Below are 21615 nucleotides of genomic sequence, written 5' to 3' on the forward strand. Positions count from 1 at the left end.
AAATCATGTTGTGTTTTGAAATTTATTTCCTATGTACATAAATTTGTGGGGGGGGAATGTTAGATCTCCAGCTCCGGTAGTGTCTATTTCTTTATTGCTGACACGTTTGCATCTTTTCGTTTGTCAACGTCGCAAACGTCTCAATTCATTACTCGCATTTGATGTGTTTCTTTATTATCTGTAGACCGAGCCGAGAAGGTTTCTGTCTACTGCAATTTGCGTGTTTACATCGTTATTGTATCGCCTGGCGTTAGAGCCGAAATTATAAATGTGCACAGCTAGTTTGCTGTTGCAATGCGTTACTTCTATGGCGATTTATCGTTAGGAAAGCTGTATCATATTATTTATAGTGGGCTAATTATGGTTTTCTTTGTTTCATGCTTATTTAACTTGCTAATAGTTTAAAATTTGCTGCATTGAACTCTGGATTATTGAACTGCAATTTGTGAATCTGTCCTGCGTTTTGATTGTTTTGTGAACAATTCTTGGTGAGTTTTCTGTATTTCATTTCATTTGGCTTGTTATGTAGTAGTCCTATTTGGATGACATACTGTTAGTATTATATTTATTGCCACAATTAATGCTGTAGGGTTAAGTACTGTTACTATAGTGCTTATTTGTTCGTGTTTATTTCAGTGTTCTGCAGTTACATAAAAGATTCGATATATTGTTGACCTTGGCTAAAAACAGTCGGTAAGCGATATAATTTGATTGCATGTTGGTTATTTATGCGGCAAATTCATAGTATTTATAGTGTATTTTGTTTTCTTTAGAAAACCTCTCTCTCTCTCTCTCTCTATCTCAACTCAATCTATCTGTATTCGTCATCTGTTTCCGTGATCTATTTGGCTCCATCTGACATCTCGATTTATAATTTATGCTGAGCAAGTGCTTGATATTTCCACGACATATTACAATTCTCCTGTGTTTGAAGTTGTGTATTGTGGGCTTGTGGACTTCAGCTTGCTTATCTCAGTTATAAGGCAGGGATAATTTGGAGAGGATTGTCTGGACCGCACATAGACTGATATTGCTGTATTGGGATAGACTACTAGAGCGTTTAGACTGGAAAATATTGGCGCACGGTTCAGCGCCCTTCGTCTTTGTGTAGCAAGCAGGGTGCATAAGGTCACACCCCGTCAAGCTTCTACAGTTAGAGGCTTTATATTTATATCCTCCGTCTTCGTTATATCCGCACAGTCGTCCACTGATACCTAAATAAATATCTGCAGTATTTTAAAGTTATCGTGACCTTTCTTGTTAGGTATTTACTACTTAATATATTACTGGGCGAGGTGGTGTGATCGACATGCGATTTATTCTGGGATTTCAAGACAGTTGCCCAAGAGTGTAAAATTGGGTAGCCACTGAATGCTAAGCCAGAAAAATTGTCGTTCTTTTAAAATAAATGGCTTCGTACAATCGTTAGGTATCAGTGGTGTATTGTACAGGAAAATTGTTCTGTCTTGTTGACATACGATGTTAAAGAGGTATCATTAATTTCTGGAGCAGCTTAATTATTAAGACTGTCTTGAACGGTTGTAAAGTTTGTTCCATTGCGTTCGATGCTGACATCCGATGTTGCCTATGGCGTCCTGAAACTTTTCACTGTGATGAAGTTCAGCAATTTGCTGATGTGATGAACGTAATCGAAAATGGTTAAAAAGTATCGCATGATCAGATTGCTCAGTGAATTCCCTCTTCCTCCTATGCGCTCTGCTGATATATTGCGTACAAAGAAAGTCAGCAGTAAGTGCATGCGGTACGTGAGATTTTCTCGTTGAATGATCAAATAATCACATACAATATGTTCTATGAAATCAATAACTGAGTATCAAAATCTTTTGGCAACATTCCTCAAAGTCAATTTTAGTAACTGATTGTTCAAACTTTAAATATTCAATAGCTGAAAGTTTAGACTTTCAAATGGTGGCAAAGTAGTCATTTGCTTTCGTACTGTCGATTGCCGACAATTTTTGTGACCATTTAGGTATATATTAACTTATATGTAGATTATCTATTCTCGTTTGTGAATTTACTAAAGTTAAGGATTTCGGACGTTTAACGTAGTCAATGAAACTTGATGAAAAAACTTTTAAAACTGTAAAGTTGACGTTTCGTTAGAAATATCCCAGACAAACGATATTTTACACACAATGGCCATAGATAACATGGAGCGGAAGATGAAGTGGATACATGGAGTGGACGATTTGTTGTAGATTAAATACCAGTCAAAAAAATTTGTAATCTTTATGTTTTCAGACTATTTTGCCTTGATATGTTGTCTTTTTAGCAACCAGTCGGTTTCATTCGGCCAAGAAAATTTGTGTAATTTTTTTTATTTTAAATTATGTAAAACACAAATTGCTGTCTGTTACAAATAGCACTGTCTGTAAAATTGATTGACTATGTTTTCATTGGAAAAGCCTAGCCTTGTTTTTTCTTTTAGTAATAGTCCGAGTCTTCCTTATTTTACGAACATATTTCGGTATCAACCCGATAGCTCTGAGTTACATCCTTAGGAACAAAAAAGCTCAAATATGAAAGCTGAATTTACTTAAAAATAATAGTTTGTAATATTTTTATCTTTCAAATTCCAACATTACGTAGAGGAAATAGTCTCATCTTCAAGTATTACTAGTATTCAGACAACTTATCAGAATAGTTGGATCAAAAAAATTAAACAATTTGAGGACTAAATCTCATAAATAATATTTTTCAAAATTTAATAATCTAGAATGCAAGTCAAAAAATTATTGGTATTTAAATCAAGCGCAAAATATTTATTATACTAAATATACGTTATTGTAATTATTAATTAATATTATTTACGTGCTGAAATTATTACAAATACCAATGCCTCAAAAATCAATTAGGAATTAACGATTCATATTTACATTTAAAAATTCGTGTAAATATGAAATAATTTTCCCATTTGTATATTAAGCGTGTTATAGACGGGGCTGTAATAATCAGGAAGGGAATTGTACACCGATAGATTCCGTATACATTAGATTAACAATTCCCCATTTGAAGTTTTGAATTTCATAAGATTTAGGAAAAATAATTCGGCTAAAAAAATACAGCCCTGCATACTTAATAAAACTCTATAGTGTGAGTACCACTTTATCTATCAATTTTACAATTCTCAGAGATGAGACTGGTTTATTTACCTCCGATTGCATGTAATATATAATCGTAATTATGTATAGTTTCAGTTATTCTTTACATTTCGTAGGGCACCCATAACCTCTATCAGATGTGATTCTTCTTTACTTCTGAGTTAGTGGACTACCACATTTCTGTATTTCGATAGCTAGGTGAGTGCATTTTAGCATTTCATTAGTTGCGAGAAAATTAGATGAGTTTTGCCCAGGTACTTATTTTTTGTAATATTTGAAACAACGATTACCCTTAGATATTGCGAGCTCTTTTCTACCTACTCAGTTGTTATACGCGCCTCAAACCAAACATGAAATAGATGAACCTGATCTCAAATAGTTGCTTTTCGGGATCTTATTCAGATAAATCGTTTACACACGCGACCGGTTCTGAATTAACCAATTAGAGGCCTGCACAACTCAAATTACCAGGAGGTCCGCAAGCATAAATCTGAAGGCCCGGCGGGCCGCAAACTTTGCCGCATACATTATTCACAAGTTGAACTACAAATTAAAATCATATTGTGAAACAAATAAATTTAATGAAACAATTTCATTACTGGGAGCTTAAAAAGATGAAGAATCTTATTTTCTTGAGTAAAACCAAGGTACAGTATTTTTGCATATGAGATGGCAAATATGTATTTAGTGGTTCATCTGCCTTGAAAACCCACTCTTCATTTTTAATATTTCTTTTTTATTGGAATTAGGTATTGCGTGTTGCAGTAAAAATTGTCTGCAGGAAAATATTATACTCAGGTTAAGTTTTGAAAATTGTCCAAAATATATGTATGACAATTTATTTATTCATATCTACCATTATTGCATATTTTTATTGTATGCTAAACAAACAATCCGTTTAGTAGCAAGTGATCTTCCTCTGTTGAACTTTTTTGACTGTTTTTGACTCTACAAAATCTGCTCTAATTTATTTGAAATTTTACAATAAATAGCAATATTATTTGTGTGAGAACTTCTGCACCATTCATAAATGAAAGAATTGTTTTTTAAGTTCTAAATTTGAATCAAAAAAGAAATTTCAGTTTCATAAACTGCTAGCAAAAACAAATGGAGTTTTTAATAGGTTGCTAATATGCACTAATGGGTGTGAGATTGTATACCGATATTGTTTTAAGCGTGATTCAGTCTGAATACTGAGATATCTTAATCAGGGTTTTCCAAATTGGAGGCCGAGGAGTCGAGCGACGAATTTTAGGGGTCGCAAAGGGCACACCAATTTCACACAAAGTTTGATATTTATTGCAACTATAGTGCAAAACATAAATCTCACGATTTCGAATATGATCGGGGTAGCGGCGCGCTTGCATAACAATGCCGGCTTTGATTGTTAGCAGTGGCGTGTTTCCAAATCACCCGCGGGCCGCACAGAAGTATCTAGCGGGCCGCATGCTGCACGTGAGCCGTATGTTGTGCAGGCATGAATTAGACAATCTGATTGACCTCAGTCGAATTTATTTCTGGATTAAACAAACTGATACATTTTGAAACTTTTTATCGTTAAAGGTAGTTAACGCATCGAGTAATCAGTAAGTTTTAATCTTGGTTATATATCCGGTCATTGTTGAAACAATTTGCCGGGTGTTTTCAGATTTCTATCTATTCAATTAATTCTGCGCCTTGTGTTCTCAGAAGACAAATTATTCGAATTTCATAAACTTATTCCGTGATCAAACTGAATGACCCCTCTGAAAAACTGAGAAATAAATCAAGATATTACACAGCAACCGAAATTTATTGGATCAAAAAAATCATTTTATTCTATCAAATTACAAAGATCAAACATTTGAATCTTCAAACTTTACTCAGATTTGAACATTTACCACTTGGAATAGTAAGTTCAGAAAACGAAAAATTGGAGAAATTTATCTTTTGAAATCTTAATTGATTTCTATTCGATAAAATATGTTTAAAATGTTTGCGAAACTGATATTTGAAATCATTTAGGTTTAAAATTAGAAATGCAAGATAACGAATTATTGTTATTAATATCAAACGCAAATAAATCGAACTAATTGTACTGCATTGCAATTATTTTTCAATAGTTAGTGTTAAGCTGTAATTATTAAAAATACCAATCGTATAATTTTGGAAATTAATAATTCCTATTTTATCAATGATAAATTCATAGGAACAAAACACAAACAGAAAGATGTTCCATTAGATCAGACTCTCACAAATAACTCCATGCCAGTTCGCGCGGGGAAAAGTATTCCTCATTCCTTGATAACGAATATTCGGATTGGGATCAATAACAAGGTGAACGTTTGTGCGATCTTTATCATCTATTCCCATGACTGGTTGGTAAGGATACCAATCAATGAATGAATTTGCGGGTGTGACGTCACCATTCTGAAAAGAAAAATGATAAGATGGGTTTATCAATGGATCATGCTTGATCACCTTTTATATTTAATATCATAAATGACGTTTTGCATTTATTAAAATGAGTGATTTTATTATTGATCCTTGGTTAATTTCAAACGAAAGTCTGTCTAGTCCAGTGGTGGGCAAGGTTTTTGAACCTGGGGACAAAACTTATGCCCATCTAGGCTGACAGGCCATGTTATTGTGACATAAAAGTAACATTCTATAAACAATAATCACAGTAAAAAAGTTGAAAGCAAAAATTGAAAGCAATAAGCCTGGCGCCAAACCTAAACTTAATCGCATCTCAACAAATTCTGTTAGCTATTTTTAGCTAAAACATCAAAATTTGGTTTTAGTTTGGTTGCGGCAGCATCAGGCGATCCATATCGCATAACGCAGCTGGCCGGATTTGGCCCGCGGGCCGTACTTTGCTCATGTCAGACCAAGTCTCTCACTCAAGTGAAACTACATGTTTGTGCGCTGAACAATGATGTGTCCCAAACTGTGGTAATGTACTGTCTGACTAAACCTACTCTAATCATGTTAGTGTCAGACGAGCATTCTAATTAAATTGCATAATTAGGCTGCTGTTAAACGACCAGTCATCATGTCTGATAGGTTTATGTACTGAAAAGCTAAGCTACAAAGATCTTGGTATGGAATAAGAATAATATCATGAGAGCTGATAATAATGTTGCATAAATAATTTAGGTCAAAATTTACTCGGATTCGGATACAGGCCACGCGTAACAAAATTCACAGAATAATCAACAGTTTAATCAAGAGACAAACCTAAACTACACTGGTCCTGGTAAACTACACTGGTCCGAATATTACATCCAACACATCTCCTAAATTCTATATATATTTTTCTTACAAGTGTTAATAGCACAACCATATAGTACTAACCAATGGATCAAATTGTATTCCTGTCCATATAGTAATTGCCACCCAACCCTTTGGCATATTCTTCCTCAAGTATTTCACAATTGCATTGTAAGATTCTTCATCTCGTATCAAACCAACATCTGCGTTACGTTTCTTACAAATGTCAACTGCTTTGCTGTAGTTGACATCCCGTCTATGTCGTAACACAAAAAAATGACAAGTGTTCCCAACCTTCAATTTACAGTTTTCTAAAAAAAAAAAGTTTATTTTTGAGTGAAATCAGATCAAACAATGATTTTCAGATCAAGGAAGATAATCATCAAGCCTTCATGACTTCAAATTATTTGAATCAAATTAGTTTTTACCGGCCGTGTTTGGGCATGCAATAAAGTCTAGCAAAGTGGGTTGGCAACCTTTCGAACGCAGCGTGCCAGTTTATGAATAATAAACAATTCCGCGTGCCAAACATTTTTGGGAATCTTGTTTGTTTAGTCAGCTTGTAGCAGATGTGGATTGTTAGAATGTTATTTAACCCCTTTATAATAATAATATGTTGAATTCTACCAAATTGGTCACTTTATTGTCGCGACAGCGATATTTTTTTTTATTTTGCATTGATCAATTTGGAGGATGTGTGTTTCCGGTTTCGTTGAAAGTTGAAATATAGCGTTTTTTATATTTCTTAAGTCGTTGCCTTGGATTCGACCGCATAACTGCATCAAGGGTTTAGATTTGTTTCAATATATATCTGTTTGGATTGAATTGTGAATCTTTGATTGTGTGCTTTTTGACCTCTGAAGAACACCAGGGGCGCAATTCGCCAAACTTCTTTATCGTTTAACGTGTTAGTTAAAGCACCCACTTTCTCGTAAAAGGCAAAAATGGTATTCTCGAAGTATCGTTAATATTCAAGAGATTTTTTGCGCGCCAAAACAGACGATTCGTAAAGTGCCTTCTTCTCTCATTTTACCGAGAATCGGTATTAACGAAAGTTCTTTAACGCGCCGGACTGCTCGCAAACTAACGAGGTGAAAATTTTGCTCGTTAACAATAGTTCGGCATGTTCTTAGCATGAATTCAGGTTAAAATGTATGTGTGTTTATTTGTAACAGTATCTATAGAATAAATAAACGGTATAACTAAGACGGGATACATGTTCAATATTTTACTGGCCGAAGACAAGTATGTGCCACATTCACCCCAACAAATGCTGTGGTGTTTGCATACTTCGTGAAAAATTGGTATCAAAAATCCTTAAATGCCTAACTTAGGTAAGAGTGACTGTAGTCTAGTAGCTGTGGACCCACCTATATATGCCAACTAACATCGAATGGGATTGCATTCATTCATCTATTTTATTGTCGGTCACAGAAGTAGTTCACAATATGTACTTCAGCATTTATTTCATATATCCATAGATTACTGCTATATGACCCAAATTTTAAAACACAGTCTGTAAACAGAGAAACCCTACAGATCATTGCAAAATGAGCTTGTAAGCTCAGGGCGGCTAGCGGCAGTGACTGATACGATTGAGAGATCATACAGTGGTTTTTGTTCAACGACGACCGTGCGTTAGATTTCGAGAGAACTTGCGTGACCGTGCGTAAAGTTTTTACGAGATGTTTCGTGAATAGCACTTAACGAGATTTCGTAACTGCGTTTTTGAGAGACAAGGTTACGTGCTCGTAAACGAGGCTTTTTACGAAGTTTGGCGAATGGGGCCCCAGATCGGGGTTACACTCCATAACGTGTGTTAATCCAATATCACGGGAGTCGAACGCTCAGATAGGGCCACCCTTTCCCTATAAGCTACTGGTTTTAATAGTAAGCGGATGGAAAAAAATTATCTTATTGGATAACGCTTAATACAGTCAAAAGACTCGCTTTCAATCCCTGTTCCTGATTTGCTTGGTCAACTCTGTAATATTGAGACTTTATTTAATCACTTTCAGACGAACACAAGTTTCTGAATGATCTTCCGTATGTCGGCTGCGATAGGGACAGAGAATAAACTTCATGTGCGAAACTATTTCATCACACAAATAAGTGGACAGGCAAACTATTTTTTAAAAACTATTCAAAATGTTTTAGCCAAACATTCACAATTAGCTTTGTAGCCAGGAACAATGTTAACACGGCAATGCGCGTGCGCTTAAAGTTTTTTTTATTGATTTTATAAAAACAAAATCCAAGGCAAGTATATCAACTAGATTCAAAATGTATATATATTATACTCACGTAACATAATTTCACTCTTTTAACAATGACATATAGTTTCACTTTTCAATTAAGTAAAGCTAATTTGCCCCGGTTTATAGCAAACATATTTTCGCTTTTTCTCACACTTTGAATGAAGTTAACAAAAATGCCGAATATTGAAAAATACGCGTGAGTCCGCTCCAAATCACCTGACGTGTCAAGAAAAATTTTCTATCGTGCCACAAGTGGGACGCATGCCAGGGGTTGTCGACCCTGGTCTAGTAGATAATGCTCCTGTTTTTCGTATATACAATATATTAAAAAGTGGGATATTTCATAAGCGTCTCATCTTCAAATGTGCATAAACTAACTTGGATCAGATAGAGTATTCACCTGGAGCAGAAGTTGGTTTCAGTGTTGTTCGATTCATTGTCGTTGGTCTGGTGATCTGCCGGGGTATATTTGGAAGCTGATGAGGCTTCTCCATGACACCAAGTTTTTGTTCAATTTGAGATATATTTCTAAATGGGTATTATATGTAGGTGTTAGAAAACATCTGTTTACCTTTAGCTTGAACAACTACGCTTTTTATGTCAGTTTCAATCGTTACAATTATCTAGCGTTTTCAATTGTACAGTGTAAGATGGGGAAATTTATTGTTCGATACTGACAAACAAAAAATTCAAAGTTCCCTACAGATTGTTGACAAATGCTATGAATAGCATTGTCATTTTGATCAAGCGGTGTTATAATATTTCGACTATGTTTCTAGGATACTAATACGACCTCAGAGGTGCAATAACTCTCTGGACTAAAATATTTTTCGTTAAACTACACCGTCAGAAAAAAAAAACATTATTTGACAAATTTATTTCTTTATATTTTTGTTGCCTTCTATCAATTACTTATTCATGTTTTGTACTTTAGCCAAATAGGAATTAAGATTTACATATTCATCCCGGGGGAGAGGAAAGTCGATAAGAGGGAATAACCATATGGCGAACCACGTACTCTCGTCCGGTTAACATTCCATTAACAATTCTCGTCCGGTTAACATTCCAATTTATACAGTGCATTTAAAAAAAGAGCCTCAAAAACTCGCTTGCCAAAATGATTACTCATGTTCAAGATACTGTTTGCAGATATATTTCGTTAACAAACAATATTATTCGACATTTTTTACCATCTTTCATTTTTTCGTTGTCTTCTGTCAACTTATCATTAATGACTTGAACTTTGATCAAATCTAATAAAAGAATAACATTTAAAATAACAAGCAGTATCTCAGTATGGAATATTGAATTGTTTACCATTTTAGCTTATATGGGATTACAAACGAACAGTTGAAATAGCCATGTTTGTCATACCATTTTAGAAAACTAGAAAAACAGAGTTCTTATACTTGATGGCTCTTACCTTCCTTCATCTTTTTGTTGTCTTTTATCAACTTTTCTTTCATTTCTTTTATTTCAACCAAGTCTAAAAATGAAAATGTTCACTAAATCTTGATACAACTTCGTTGTAGCGAGAATGTGATTTGAACGTAAAAAAAATTGAAGAATATGCATTTACTCTACTTTTTTTTTTTTCAATTTTCCGACAAGAAAAAGTATAAAAAAGATTTAAAATGCCTTTGTGCGTTGAAAGCTCGAGTAATATTTAATGTTGATAGGGAAGACAGAACGAATTTAAATTCACGTGCAGTTACAACTAGTCTCCAAGTATTTATCCAATAATTAGTTTAGCATCAGGATTAGCAAGCAGTATAACAAGCATTACGCTAATACAACAAACCTTTTTTCAACTCTCTGACTTCATTAGACTGCCTCGTGGTTCTCCTCAACAGATTGTTTATTTTAGTTGATTGATCTCTAATTTGGTTGAAAGATTTGTGATTTCCTGTTTAAAAATAAAAATTTTCCAAATGAATTTAATAGGACCAGGCGAATATCATATTCCGAAATACTGCTTATTCTAACTCTGCTTCCCGATACTGTCAATATTTTTTATTTTGTTATCGAGATTTTCCTAAAGTTCTCCCAATCCCGTTTCAATATTCCAATATCTGAATGAATATTCATTTATACACCTCGAGTTCTTGAGCATGGTAATTGTTAAGATAATTGTTTTAAACTTTTTATAATTAGCAAATAAAATCTCTGCTTTTATGAATTGCGAGTATACAAATGGGACTGTATGTTAATGTCAAGAAAAACGTTTATAATTTTTCGAAATTGGCATTTCAATTAAGTTGTATCATCCTTTTCCAATTGTCCATAAAAAAGGTAGCGTTACAAACAACAATATAACTCTTATAATATTTGGATTTTTTGTTCACTTTCTTCAATTTTTTTTGGTCTTTTTTTTCCAAGTTTTAGTCTTTTGTTTTGAATGAAAGATTTCTGATAAACGGTATACAGTATGTTTGAGTATTTTCGGTTGGAATAAAAGTTTGAAATGAACAGAACAAAAATCACAAAGATTTGAGAAGTTTAGCATTTTATTAAGGTTACGAGCTATTGTATACTGACGTGAAATTTCTTTCCCAAAACTCTCCATTTTTTCATCAAACTTGTTTTCCAATATTTCCAATCCAACCTTGATATTTGTGATATCTGAATAATTATTTAGGTTATTTAGATTCATTTTCATCGTGCAAATTAGCGAACTACATAATTTCTCGGTAAGTAATCACTCAACACTCAATTTATAACAATAATTATTTAATCAAGCAAATAAAGCGACTGTACCCGAATTCATTGATGCCAAATCGAGCCAGCTCAGAACAGTACTATTGGACTTGCATGTTATCGGATACTCTTTAGTATGTGCATCAATGTCCACTCTGTCCGAATCACAATGTGAAAACTGACAACCAGGCTTGGATGAGCAGTGAAACACTGTTTCATCTTGACACCAGCCTGACGCGATGACGTAGATTAAGATAAAAATGATTGAGATTTTCATATCGAGGTTTCAGTTTGTAAAGTATTAACTGAATGATGAAAATGGAATTAAGAGGTTTATTTCGTTATGTAAATGTGAAATAAAAATCAAAAGTAATTTACAAGAAATCGTAGTTCTTGAGTTTTAAATTTGATTTTTCTTTGTATTCACTGTTTTATTTTACAAATTCCTCTCTAACCTTCAACAACCAGTCCTCAGCACTGTACCAGTAACAGTCTCAACCTTGGCATTTCAGTCGCAGTTATGTTGTTTGGTAATCGCGGTGTCATGGACCACTCAACTAGTTCATGGCACTCTATCACAAGATTAGATATTGAATTACCTTTGTGGTTGTCATAGTTACCTGCCAGATGGCGCTAGGGATCGTTCGCTACCAGTAACTAACCATATCGAAAATATCCGGTCTCATAAACATATCGCCACAGGCGATGTTAGTATTTGGCATTTTACATATTACTTTAGTATTTAATTACTTAATGTTAGACTTTTTAATGTTTGTTTTTAAATGTCGCTGCTTGATAACCAGTACTGTTATATCGAGGCTCTGAAAAGGATTATTTTTACCGCATTTTGTACGTTTAGCGTGTATTTTCAATATTATGAATAAATAAACTACCGATTACTGATTAACTCATATTAATACTACCAGAAATAAACGATATCAAATCTTCTCAGCGTCTAGGTCTCAGGTCTAAAATACCAGTATCATAAACGGTTCTTTTTTCCAACTCTGAAAATCTCGCAAACTAGTCTATCAACCAATTAGTTGCCCTCATACAGTATATATCAAATTGTACTGATTATAGTTCCATTACGTTGCTTTTATGCTAAAAAATTTCCCGCAATCGAATATTTTTAGAAGCATACGCGCAACTATGTCGTGACGGTTTCAGATCTTAATCGGATTAGCGATGTCGCGTGACGTTCATTATGCGCTAAACAGTGACATCGCGGAGTAAATTTTAGTATTTGTCAATATTCTATTTTTGAAGCAAATCGCAATGAATTTTGAAATATAAGTTCAAATATGCTATTAAAATATACCAGTAAAGTTAGCTGAATTTAACAGTAATCAAAAAGAAAAATTATAAATGATGATTTAGGCCGCGAGACGGGCTGATTATCTTTCAGTTTCGCAGCTCAAATAAGGGAACTCCCTGAAAATGATTTTGAAAGGTCCCTAAAAATTGAGTAACAAATAATGCCTTATTCCCATTTTCAAAAGTGGCACGTTTTAGGGAAAAGACGCTTTTACTACAATAAATATGTGTTACCAACTGTCATTTATCCTCTGCTTTACCGGTATCACGGGACAATGAACGCAGACTTCTGCATTACGTAGCCTTCCCACAGTCTTTTTCAGTTATTGAACACATCAGTGGACATAACGATCTTTTCAATAATATGTTGTTGTTCTTATTGAACACGTAAGTGGACATAACGATCGTTTCAATTTTATGTTGTTGTTCTTATTGGACACGTTAGTGGACCTATCGATCGTTTTGGAGTTTTTGTTGTTGTTGTTCTTGTATTTGACATAGTTTTAAAAAAGTCGCTTTTCTCTTTGATTACTGGACCAATTGCTTTAAGTTTTCTGTGAAAGATTGATTTTTTGCATAAAGGCCATCACTTTTTATTTATTTTTAAATTTCGTACTCAATCTGATATTTCGTCCAAAATTTTGCTGTTTTATTTTATCCTCTGAAATTTTCAATGAGTAAAGAATATATTTTTTGCTAGAAGGCTATTACTTTATTCTTTGCTATGACGACATCAAAATTTGCCACTATGTGGCGCTGCTTGTACATATATTTGAGCATAGCTCTCTTGTTATTAGTTGAGTTACCGTTATTCTAAGAAAGGGGTTAAAAATATAATTACGCTATTAAACACTATAAACATAGATATCAATTTTAGTTGCTGTTAAATAGGTACGGTACAGTACCTATTTACAGTACCTCCAAAGAAAGTTAAACTTAGAATAATATGTCTCCAACATCAGTTTTAGGATTAATTTAATGACGATTCTTATTTATTTAGCAGATTTATACTACTATAAAGGCTACAGCATACTTGATTCAACAAATAATGGCTGTTTCTGTAACACACGCTTGTGTGAAAGAGGGAAAAATAATCAATTTTACTGATGTCAGTTGGTCTGAATTCATAGAGCCGACAAGAACCTGGGAAGCAATGATAAGTTATGCCGGAGTTGAAAGAAAAGTAGCATTGGAAGCGATTGAGAGGTGAGAATTCAAGTTGTAGACTGGCAGCTGATATTTTAAAATATAGTCTATAGGCCAGATAGCATTTCAGACTGTGATATATCGATATTCAAAGTAGATATAACGTTAGTCAGTATAGTCTACATGCGAACACTGCAGGACTGCAGTACATAATATAAAATGAGTTATTATGAGAAATATTAGATATTAGGCAGTATTTTAGTCATTAGTGGTATTTTTACACTCATGCTTTCACAGATATAATTTTATTTTCTCGTTTTAGGAAGGAAGGAAGGATTTACATATTTAACCCGGAGGAGAGGGAAGCCGATAAGACGGCTTAATCATATGTCAAACCACGGCCTCTCGTCCGGTTACCGCGCCATTTACTAAACTTCGTAAAAAGCTGGGTTTACGATCACGTAATTGTGTCTCTCAGAATCATGATAGCGAAATCTCGATGCGATTCACCAAAGACCTCGAAAGCACTTGACGCGCGGTCGCGTGCGTTCTCTCGAAATCTTACGCACGGTCGACGTTGAACAGAATGCACTGACTGATCACTCAGCCGTATTAGTTACCGCCGCCAACGGGTCGAGCGTGTTTCGCGGTAACCTATTGGCTTTCTCTGCTTCACCTTTTGCAGCCTGCGATTTGAAATCTTGTTCATATAGCAGTGGCGTGATCCATAGACTGACGGTTACGTTATATGGAATAAATGCTGAAATTACATATTCTGAACTACTTGTGTAATAGACAATAAAATCAGTGAGTTGCCAATAATTGAATCTATTGTCCTCTATTAAGGTCCTTTCACTTGCATCTAGCGGATTTTTTCTTTCCTATACGACATGGAGAGATTGTTGGGGCTTTTCTCTGCAAGCTTCACTATAGCCAGCCATTTGTGAATCTGAGTTTATAATACTGTAGGCCAATGCTGGAATAAACAAAAAAAATGACTTCAACAACCGAACAGTCTCTGAATTTCAAACCTAGTTTAATCTGTAAATGCGGCAGATATCCCACAGCTAAGTTACCGGCACTAGAATACATACACGCTTGCCCTAGTAAGGCCTTTTGATACTATGCCAATTATTACAAAGTATGCTAACGTCTCAACGAGCCTATTTTAACTTGAATCACTGCTAAGAGCAATTCAAACTGTTAACGGGCAAAGATTGTCCTCGTTAGATGGCGAGCTCTTCGGCGAATACCGATTGTAGGTAACATGTGAGAAGAAGGCACTTTACGAGACGTCTCATTTGGCGCCAAAAAAATTCTCTCGAATATTTACGAAGCTCTGTGAATATCATTTTTGCTTTTCACGAGGAAGTCAGTGCTTAACTAACACGTTAAACGGTAACGAAGCTTTGTGAATGGGGGCCCATGTCGGGTATGTGATTAGTTAGCCAGTTATTTGTTTTTGGAAGCATGGACTTGATACTGTACTACGAAAGAAAACGTCAATGTTCCACCAATCCAACCTAACGTGGGCACTAATCCCTGCTGCTATCAGCACTATACCAGTAAGAACAAAATGGATCGAACAAGAAGAAAACCGTCATGGTATATAAGAAGATAACAGTTGCAAACGGCTCAGATAGGCTGCTCATATTGAAATACTGCCACACTTTTCTGCAATTGAAACTGCCCATTAAACTGAAGTTGGAAAACTTCATTGAGTTTCAATTCATTTGTTTTCTAGACCAGGGCTACTCAACTATTTTTACCAAAGGTCCGCATACAAAACTTCGAAAATATTTGTGTCCGACTTTCCAGAAATTATATTTCAGCATCCTTAAACATGCAATTCCTCTGCCGACTAATGATTATTAGCTAATCAAGATTGTTTGTTATGGCGTTATAGTTCTTTTCATATATCTTTTCAAAACTATAAAAGTGATTTTATAAAAGGAAATATCAAAAGTGGGGCTAATGATCCAAAATAAAGAATTATGCGCGGTCCGAATCGAATACCCGAAAGGTCCGAATTCGGACCGCGGTCCGCCAGTTGAGTAGCCCTGTTCTAGACTTTAAAGATCTTTTGGAGTTAACGAGGCAATAATAAATAAAGCTGAAAAATTTGTTTGTTCACTGTATGGAGAGGATATGAAGAATGTAAATGTTACTCTCCCACTCAACAATGATTTAGTGAAGAGGGCAGATTCCCAGGCAGAACTTCATCACTGGTTCCTAGAACCAATGATAATTATTCTCCCACCCATTGGTCATGAATGGGTTCTTGATGATGTTTTCATAAACTGAAAAAAAAACTAATTGCAATATTTCCGTTTACTATGTTATGTACATACTGTATTCATTTAATTTTCTTGACTTTTCCGGTAGATGTCTTTGAGAAATAACCAATTTATTTGTGCTCACGATGTTAATATGTGACTTCATTGTTTAAAAATGAATGCGTTTGATAGCATATATATAATTAATGCAATTTCTCATCCTGTTATTTGTTGTAAACTGCTTGTCTGAGGTCTGATTTTGGTCAGACAAAGCGTTACAGAAATACATTGTGTTAGTGTGGAAAGGGCTCTTAAATTGCATAGTTTTCATGCTGTGTCGTTGTAAACTCATCGTTATTGGATTTTCTGGGAACTCCCTTATATCCAATTTTGCATCAGGATTGTGGAGCAAGCTTTAATGCGTTCAGTATGTTTATTTTCATGCAAAACTAAAGAATTTAAAGCCAACGTCTGATTAAATCCTAATTGTTACATCACTATGAAGTCTGCGTTCATTGGCCATGTTGCCGGAAAAGTAAAGAATATAGGACAGAGAGTAGCACATATTTCTTGTTGTAAAAGCGTTTTTTCAGTAAAACGTGCAACATTTGGAAATGGGAACCAAGTATTATTTGGTACTAAATTTCTAAGGAACATTTTATAATTATTTCCAGGTAGTTCCCTCATGTGCGCTAGGAAATTCATTTTCTAGACATTTCTCAGGGCCTCGTCTCACGGCCTAATTGCAGTTCATAGTTCTGTGACATTCTCGCAATCCTCGTTTTTTCACAATTAAAAAAAGATGCGTTCGCAATATTTATGTTTCATTCGGAAATTTTGAATCCGCTTTTAGATTCGGGCCATCGCTCCCGAAGATTTCGACAGGTATAGCATATATCTTGTCGGACAGATATAAATATTTCTTTGTCACACAGCCAGCACAAGTGTGAATTGCTGATAACGAAGGCAAATCCTTTCTTAAATGGGTAATATCCAAATTGTTGTTCTTTGACTGTTAGTTTAAACTCATTAGAACAGGGTGGTCGAAACTCAGCAACTCACATGCTTCTCGCAAAACAATTTAAGCGTATACTTAACCATTGGCAGGTATTTGTATTCATTGGCAGGACATTGTTGAGCTTTTTGTAGTTATTCCAACTAGGGTTATGATCCCGTAAATTAAGCCTTCTCATAATCCCGATGTCGAGAATGATGCTTGGTAAAATCATAGAATATCGATGTTGTATCTATAAATATCAAAACGTTGCAGATATGAGAATGGCGTGGAGAATGAATTGCCCTGCACACACAGGACGCAGCGGATGAGTGGCTATCTCTACTTTGCACCTAAAGCTTGTATCAAAAAACTTCTTCTTTGGAGAGACGTTTTATGCCTTTATTTCAATGAAAAAACTCCTTTGTTTTTAATCGTGGTCTGATCACGCTGCAAGATACAAAAGTAGTCAAATATACTAATTCAACATAAAATTTTTAAAAGATGATAGTGAAAAACCGTTGCTCACAACAACGGTAAACCACTTAGGTAATATCTCTCACAAAAAATATTTTGAGGCAACATTACAAAACCAAACACAATAAAGGATACTCGGGAAGCAATTTAAAAATAGATTTATTTATCTTCCATAAAAATAAAAACGCCACCCATACATCATAACAACAGGACAGGGTGATCAGAACGGTAAACTCTCCGAAATATTTGAAGTAACTAAATTACGATATTTTGATTACTTTCGTTTTTTTTTTGTCACTGCGGCCCGCGGGATCTCGCAACTTTGTACCACGCTGCGGCAGAACACTGGGTTGGACATTCTTAGCAAAATAAAACTACAGCGAAATCCAATTCGTCCCATGCGGAAATGTCGAATACACTTTGGGATATAAGATGTGGTGACGTTTCTCTGTATCATGCATAGTGGTGGGTTGGTAAAATTGTAAATAGGAATAGAACGGGAAAGCATTCGTCAATGTCGCTATATTAGCACACACTGGGTTGTTCACGACTTGCTGTGTCAATTATGGTCGACAAATATTACATTCACTGCCTTTTGAAGATGATTTATTGCTACGTCAGCAAATTGCCAAGTGCGGTGTTGAATTTGAAAATTAACAGTTGTGAATTTATCGGCAACTATATTAGCTACGATAATTCTGCATTATTGCTTTATTGGAAAATAACACAAGAAAAGATCAAAAATGAAATTATTAACCTATATTTAGTGCTTAACCCTCTATCAGACGCAATATCACTTAAGTCCACGGTTATTTTCTTCAAATTTTTGGACGCAAGGTTGCCTAATTAAAATAATAGTGGACACGAGCGCTTTAGCGTCATCTTGCGGAAAAGAACCCTACCATACGCTTTTTGAGTGTCGAGGGTTTCATCCAAGGACCTATCGTTTTTGGGGTCAGTGTAATTCTCGGTAAACATTTTCCTGTCGACATGTTCTGAATTAACCTGAACAGACTATCTGACCCTAACCGAAATAATATTTAAATTAAAGAAATGATACATATTGAGACTTTTTGTTATAAAATCGCAATTAACGTTTCAACTTCTTTTTATGTATCCGTTCAATGTTGGGACAAATTGCGAAACGTTTTCAGCATTCTGCCAATTCAATTAATGTCAGTCTGTGTATTTCCATTGGATGAATTATTCTAATTTCACGAACCTATTTCGTGATCACCGTGCTCCTTCTGACAAATAGTCTTAAAAAACAGAGATAACAAAGAAGCTGAATTTATTTCACGTTAAAAAGTTTGGAATTAATTTATTTTTCAGATTACGCAAATCAAATATTCGAAACTTTAAACCTCACTCAAGTTTAAACATTTTACGTCTTGTTATCGTAAGACCATCAAAAAGAAACAATTATTCAAATTAACCTTATGAAAATCGAACTAAAATATTATACAATAAAAAATAGTTTTTATTAATTGCGAAACTGAGAAAATTTAAAGAAGTAAGAATTATTTTTACGTTTGGATAATGTGAGATGCATTTCAAAAATTTTCCAATTTTGAAAACTGTATACTTTATTACAGCTGTGATATCTACATCCATAGGCAAAAGACAAATCGTATTATTTGAATTAGGATTTAATGATTTATATCTTAATGATAATTAACAAAATACAGCCAGGCAGACGCTTCATTAGATCAGAATCTCACAAAGAACTCCATCACGCTCCCAGGTAGGAGGAGCATTCACCATCCCTTGATAACGCTCATTTGGTTTTTTATTGACAACGGTGTAAATATTTGTGCGATCTTTGTCCCTCACTGGAAAACCATCCGAATACCATTTAGTGAATGAATTTGCAGGTATTACGTCACCCGTCTGAAAAAAAAAAATTAGATGACGTTTATCACCGAACCAAGCTTGATCCCGCATTGGATTCAATAACGCGAATGGCGTTTTTCATCAATTAAAATTCGACATCATTAATATTGACCCATGTTTGGACAAATGTAAGCGATGGTCTATTAACTCTCGTGTGTTATCAATTAAAACCCCACTTTCAAGCGCACAGCATTTGTTGAAAACTCTTAAACTGAACAATTACTGTTTGAATAAGAGGCTTGCTCGACTGCGTAGGGGGTTCACGTAACCGCTGATTGGTCTAACTAATCCCATACCCAAAATAGACTCGTAACCGGACGAGAAGCCGTGGTTCGCCATATGATTGGCCGTTTTATTGGCTTTCATCTCCCCGGGAAGGATATGTTCCTATCTATTTATGTAATATTGCTGGTGTGCACACCATTTTCAATAATCGTGAACATCAGCCAAGTTATATGGATCTTTGTATCAAAAAGAGTAATGCCACGGTTGCTCATAATATTTTCAAAAAAAAAATTTCTATGCGGGGTTGTAGATAATAAACTAAGGTTGTCTCAAATATATTTGGCCATCTCTAATCTCACACTCTACCCATATCATAATGTAATTTATATTTTTACACAGGAGAATGAATAGCATACCCATAAAATACTAACCCTCGAATCAATGTGAATTCTTATCCATATTCCAACCCACGCCCAATCCCTTCGCATAGTTCTTCTCAAGTGATTCACAATTGCATTGTACGATTCTTCATCTCGAATCAAGCCAACATCTGCGTTACGTTTCTTACAAATATTAACTGCTTTGCTGTAGACGACATCCCATTTACCTGGCATCTCAGCGAAATAACAGACGTTTCCAACCTTTAATTTGCAGTTTTCTGAAAGGTATATTGACAGTTTTTTGGACCCCAAATGTACATACATATCTATCGTTTTGTTATTGGCATGTTGTTCTTCTTATTGTTGTTATAATAAAAAATCGCTTTTCACTTCAATTGAATATATAAGCCAGATTTTTCAAATTTTCAGTAGTTGAAGATTGTTTCACTAGAAGGCTATTACTTTTAATAATTTCTGCGAGCTTTCTGGAACTTATTTTTTGTGTGAGATGACGACAACAAAATCAAAAAGTGGTTCCGCTTTCACGTATGTTGATATCTGTTGGTCAGGCGAAGTCTTTTAGGCACTATGGCAGAGTGAATTCCGGTACTACTTTGTTAGGCTTTCATGTCAATATTACTGCGCATCGCTCTTTTAATTTAAGAAATCAGATCGAATGTTAGATTTTAATAAATTTTAGCTAGGCCACCATGCTTTTCTTCAATATATTCAAATTAATTTAACCGTGTTTGGTCATGCGATGTAGTCTATCAAATAACGTTCATGTTCTTTCTGAATTCAATTATTGGTGAAAATGCCATTTTTTATAACCGCTATAGTGCGAATTAACCATCAGATATTCATAAACTTGAAATTGAATTGGATGAAATACTTGCCTGGAAGAGAAGTTGTTGTCAATGTTGTTTGAGGCTTTGTTGTCGGTTTCAATGTTGTTCGAGGCTTTGATGTTGGTCCAAATGTTGTTTGAGGCTTTGTTGTTGGTTTCAATGTTGTTTGAGGCTTTGTTGTTGGTTTCAATGTTTTCTGAGGCTTTGTTGTTGGTTTCAATGTTGTTTGAGGCTTTGCTGTTGGTTCAAATGTTGTTTGAGGCTTTGTTGTTGGTTCCAATGTTGTTTGAGGCTTTGTTGTTGATTTCAATGTTGTTTGAGGCTTTGCTGTTGGTTCAAATGTTGTCTGAGGCTTTGTTGTTGGTCTCAAAGTTGTTTGTGGCTTTGTTGTTGGTTGGGTAATCTGCTTGGATCTATTTTGAACCTGATGAGACATCTCCATAACAGCGAGTTTTTGTTCAATACGGGATAGTGCTAAATGGTAATATAAGAATTAAAGAACATGTTTACCACTTGACTAAATAAAATGAACGATATAGCTACGTATTCCACTCTTTACAAATATTCGGCGTTTAGATTGTTCAGTGTTAGAGTTGAAAATAAATTTGTTTCCTGTTTCTAAAACAGCTATTATAAAATTATCACTTCTTGTGAAAGAAAAAATTGATTGGGACAAAATTTCCGCTGCATGAACAATCAACAAACCTTGGTATGAAACATTTTGTAAATC

The 21615-nt window shown here is 34.8% G+C and overlaps 2 protein-coding genes and 1 long non-coding RNA gene across 5 annotated transcripts; 1 reads left to right on the forward strand and 2 right to left on the reverse strand.

Annotated features, from left to right (window-relative positions):
* Nucleotides 1-69: 69 nt before the first annotated feature.
* On the forward strand, nucleotides 70-933 carry LOC120334864 (uncharacterized). The gene is made up of 3 exons (XR_005568572.2): nucleotides 70-488; nucleotides 637-693; nucleotides 774-933. It is a non-coding gene; the product is annotated as an uncharacterized LOC120334864 (long non-coding RNA).
* A 3720-nt stretch (nucleotides 934-4653) lies between these two features.
* On the reverse strand, nucleotides 4654-12298 carry LOC120346632 (uncharacterized). 3 transcript variants are annotated; one of them, XM_078115606.1, is made up of 7 exons: nucleotides 11785-12298; nucleotides 11390-11634; nucleotides 10434-10538; nucleotides 10056-10118; nucleotides 9823-9885; nucleotides 6459-6685; nucleotides 4654-5531 (listed from the first exon to the last, which is right to left on the reverse strand). In XM_078115606.1, the coding sequence occupies exons 2-7, from the start codon at nucleotides 11604-11606 to the stop codon at nucleotides 5340-5342; spliced, it is 867 nt and encodes a 288-aa protein (XP_077971732.1). In that variant the 5' UTR covers nucleotides 11607-11634; nucleotides 11785-12298; the 3' UTR covers nucleotides 4654-5339. The 3 variants fall into 3 exon arrangements, with proteins under 3 accessions (XP_077971732.1, XP_039272330.2, XP_077971731.1); XM_078115605.1 differs by lacking the exon at nucleotides 11785-12298 and adding an exon at nucleotides 11171-11254 and having other exon boundaries at nucleotides 4659-5531; XM_039416396.2 differs by lacking the exons at nucleotides 9823-9885; nucleotides 11785-12298 and adding an exon at nucleotides 11171-11254 and having other exon boundaries at nucleotides 4658-5531.
* Nucleotides 12299-19243: 6945 nt separating this feature from the next.
* On the reverse strand, nucleotides 19244-20316 carry LOC144425636 (uncharacterized). The gene is made up of 2 exons (XM_078115015.1): nucleotides 20089-20316; nucleotides 19244-19429 (listed from the first exon to the last, which is right to left on the reverse strand). The coding sequence occupies exons 1-2, from the start codon at nucleotides 20269-20271 to the stop codon at nucleotides 19244-19246; spliced, it is 369 nt and encodes a 122-aa protein (XP_077971141.1). The 5' UTR covers nucleotides 20272-20316.
* Nucleotides 20317-21615: the final 1299 nt, after the last annotated feature.

This window comes from Styela clava, chromosome 8 (assembly GCF_964204865.1).
Source record: "Styela clava chromosome 8, kaStyClav1.hap1.2, whole genome shotgun sequence".
Lineage (NCBI taxonomy): Eukaryota > Metazoa > Chordata > Ascidiacea > Stolidobranchia > Styelidae > Styela > Styela clava.

Bases quoted from the DNA above. Each gene is read 5' to 3' on its own strand.
- LOC144425636 (XM_078115015.1), bottom strand. From the start codon at position 20,271: ATGCCAGGTAAATGGGATGTCGTCTACAGCAAAGCAGTTAATATTTGT. The intron at 19,430-20,088 runs GTTAGTATTTTA...TTTTTTTTTCAG, and splicing joins GAATTCACATTGATTCGAGG to ACGGGTGACGTAATACCTGC.
- LOC120346632 (XM_078115605.1), bottom strand. From the start codon at position 11,606: ATGAAAATCTCAATCATTTTTATCTTAATCTACGTCATCGCGTCAGGC. The intron at 11,255-11,389 runs GTACAGTCGCTT...ATAATTATTCAG, and splicing joins TTTGGCATCAATGAATTCGG to ATATCACAAATATCAAGGTT. The intron at 6,686-9,822 runs GTAAAAAATGTC...TTTTTTTTTTAG, and splicing joins CAACGAAAAAATGAAAGATG to AAAACTGTAAATTGAAGGTT.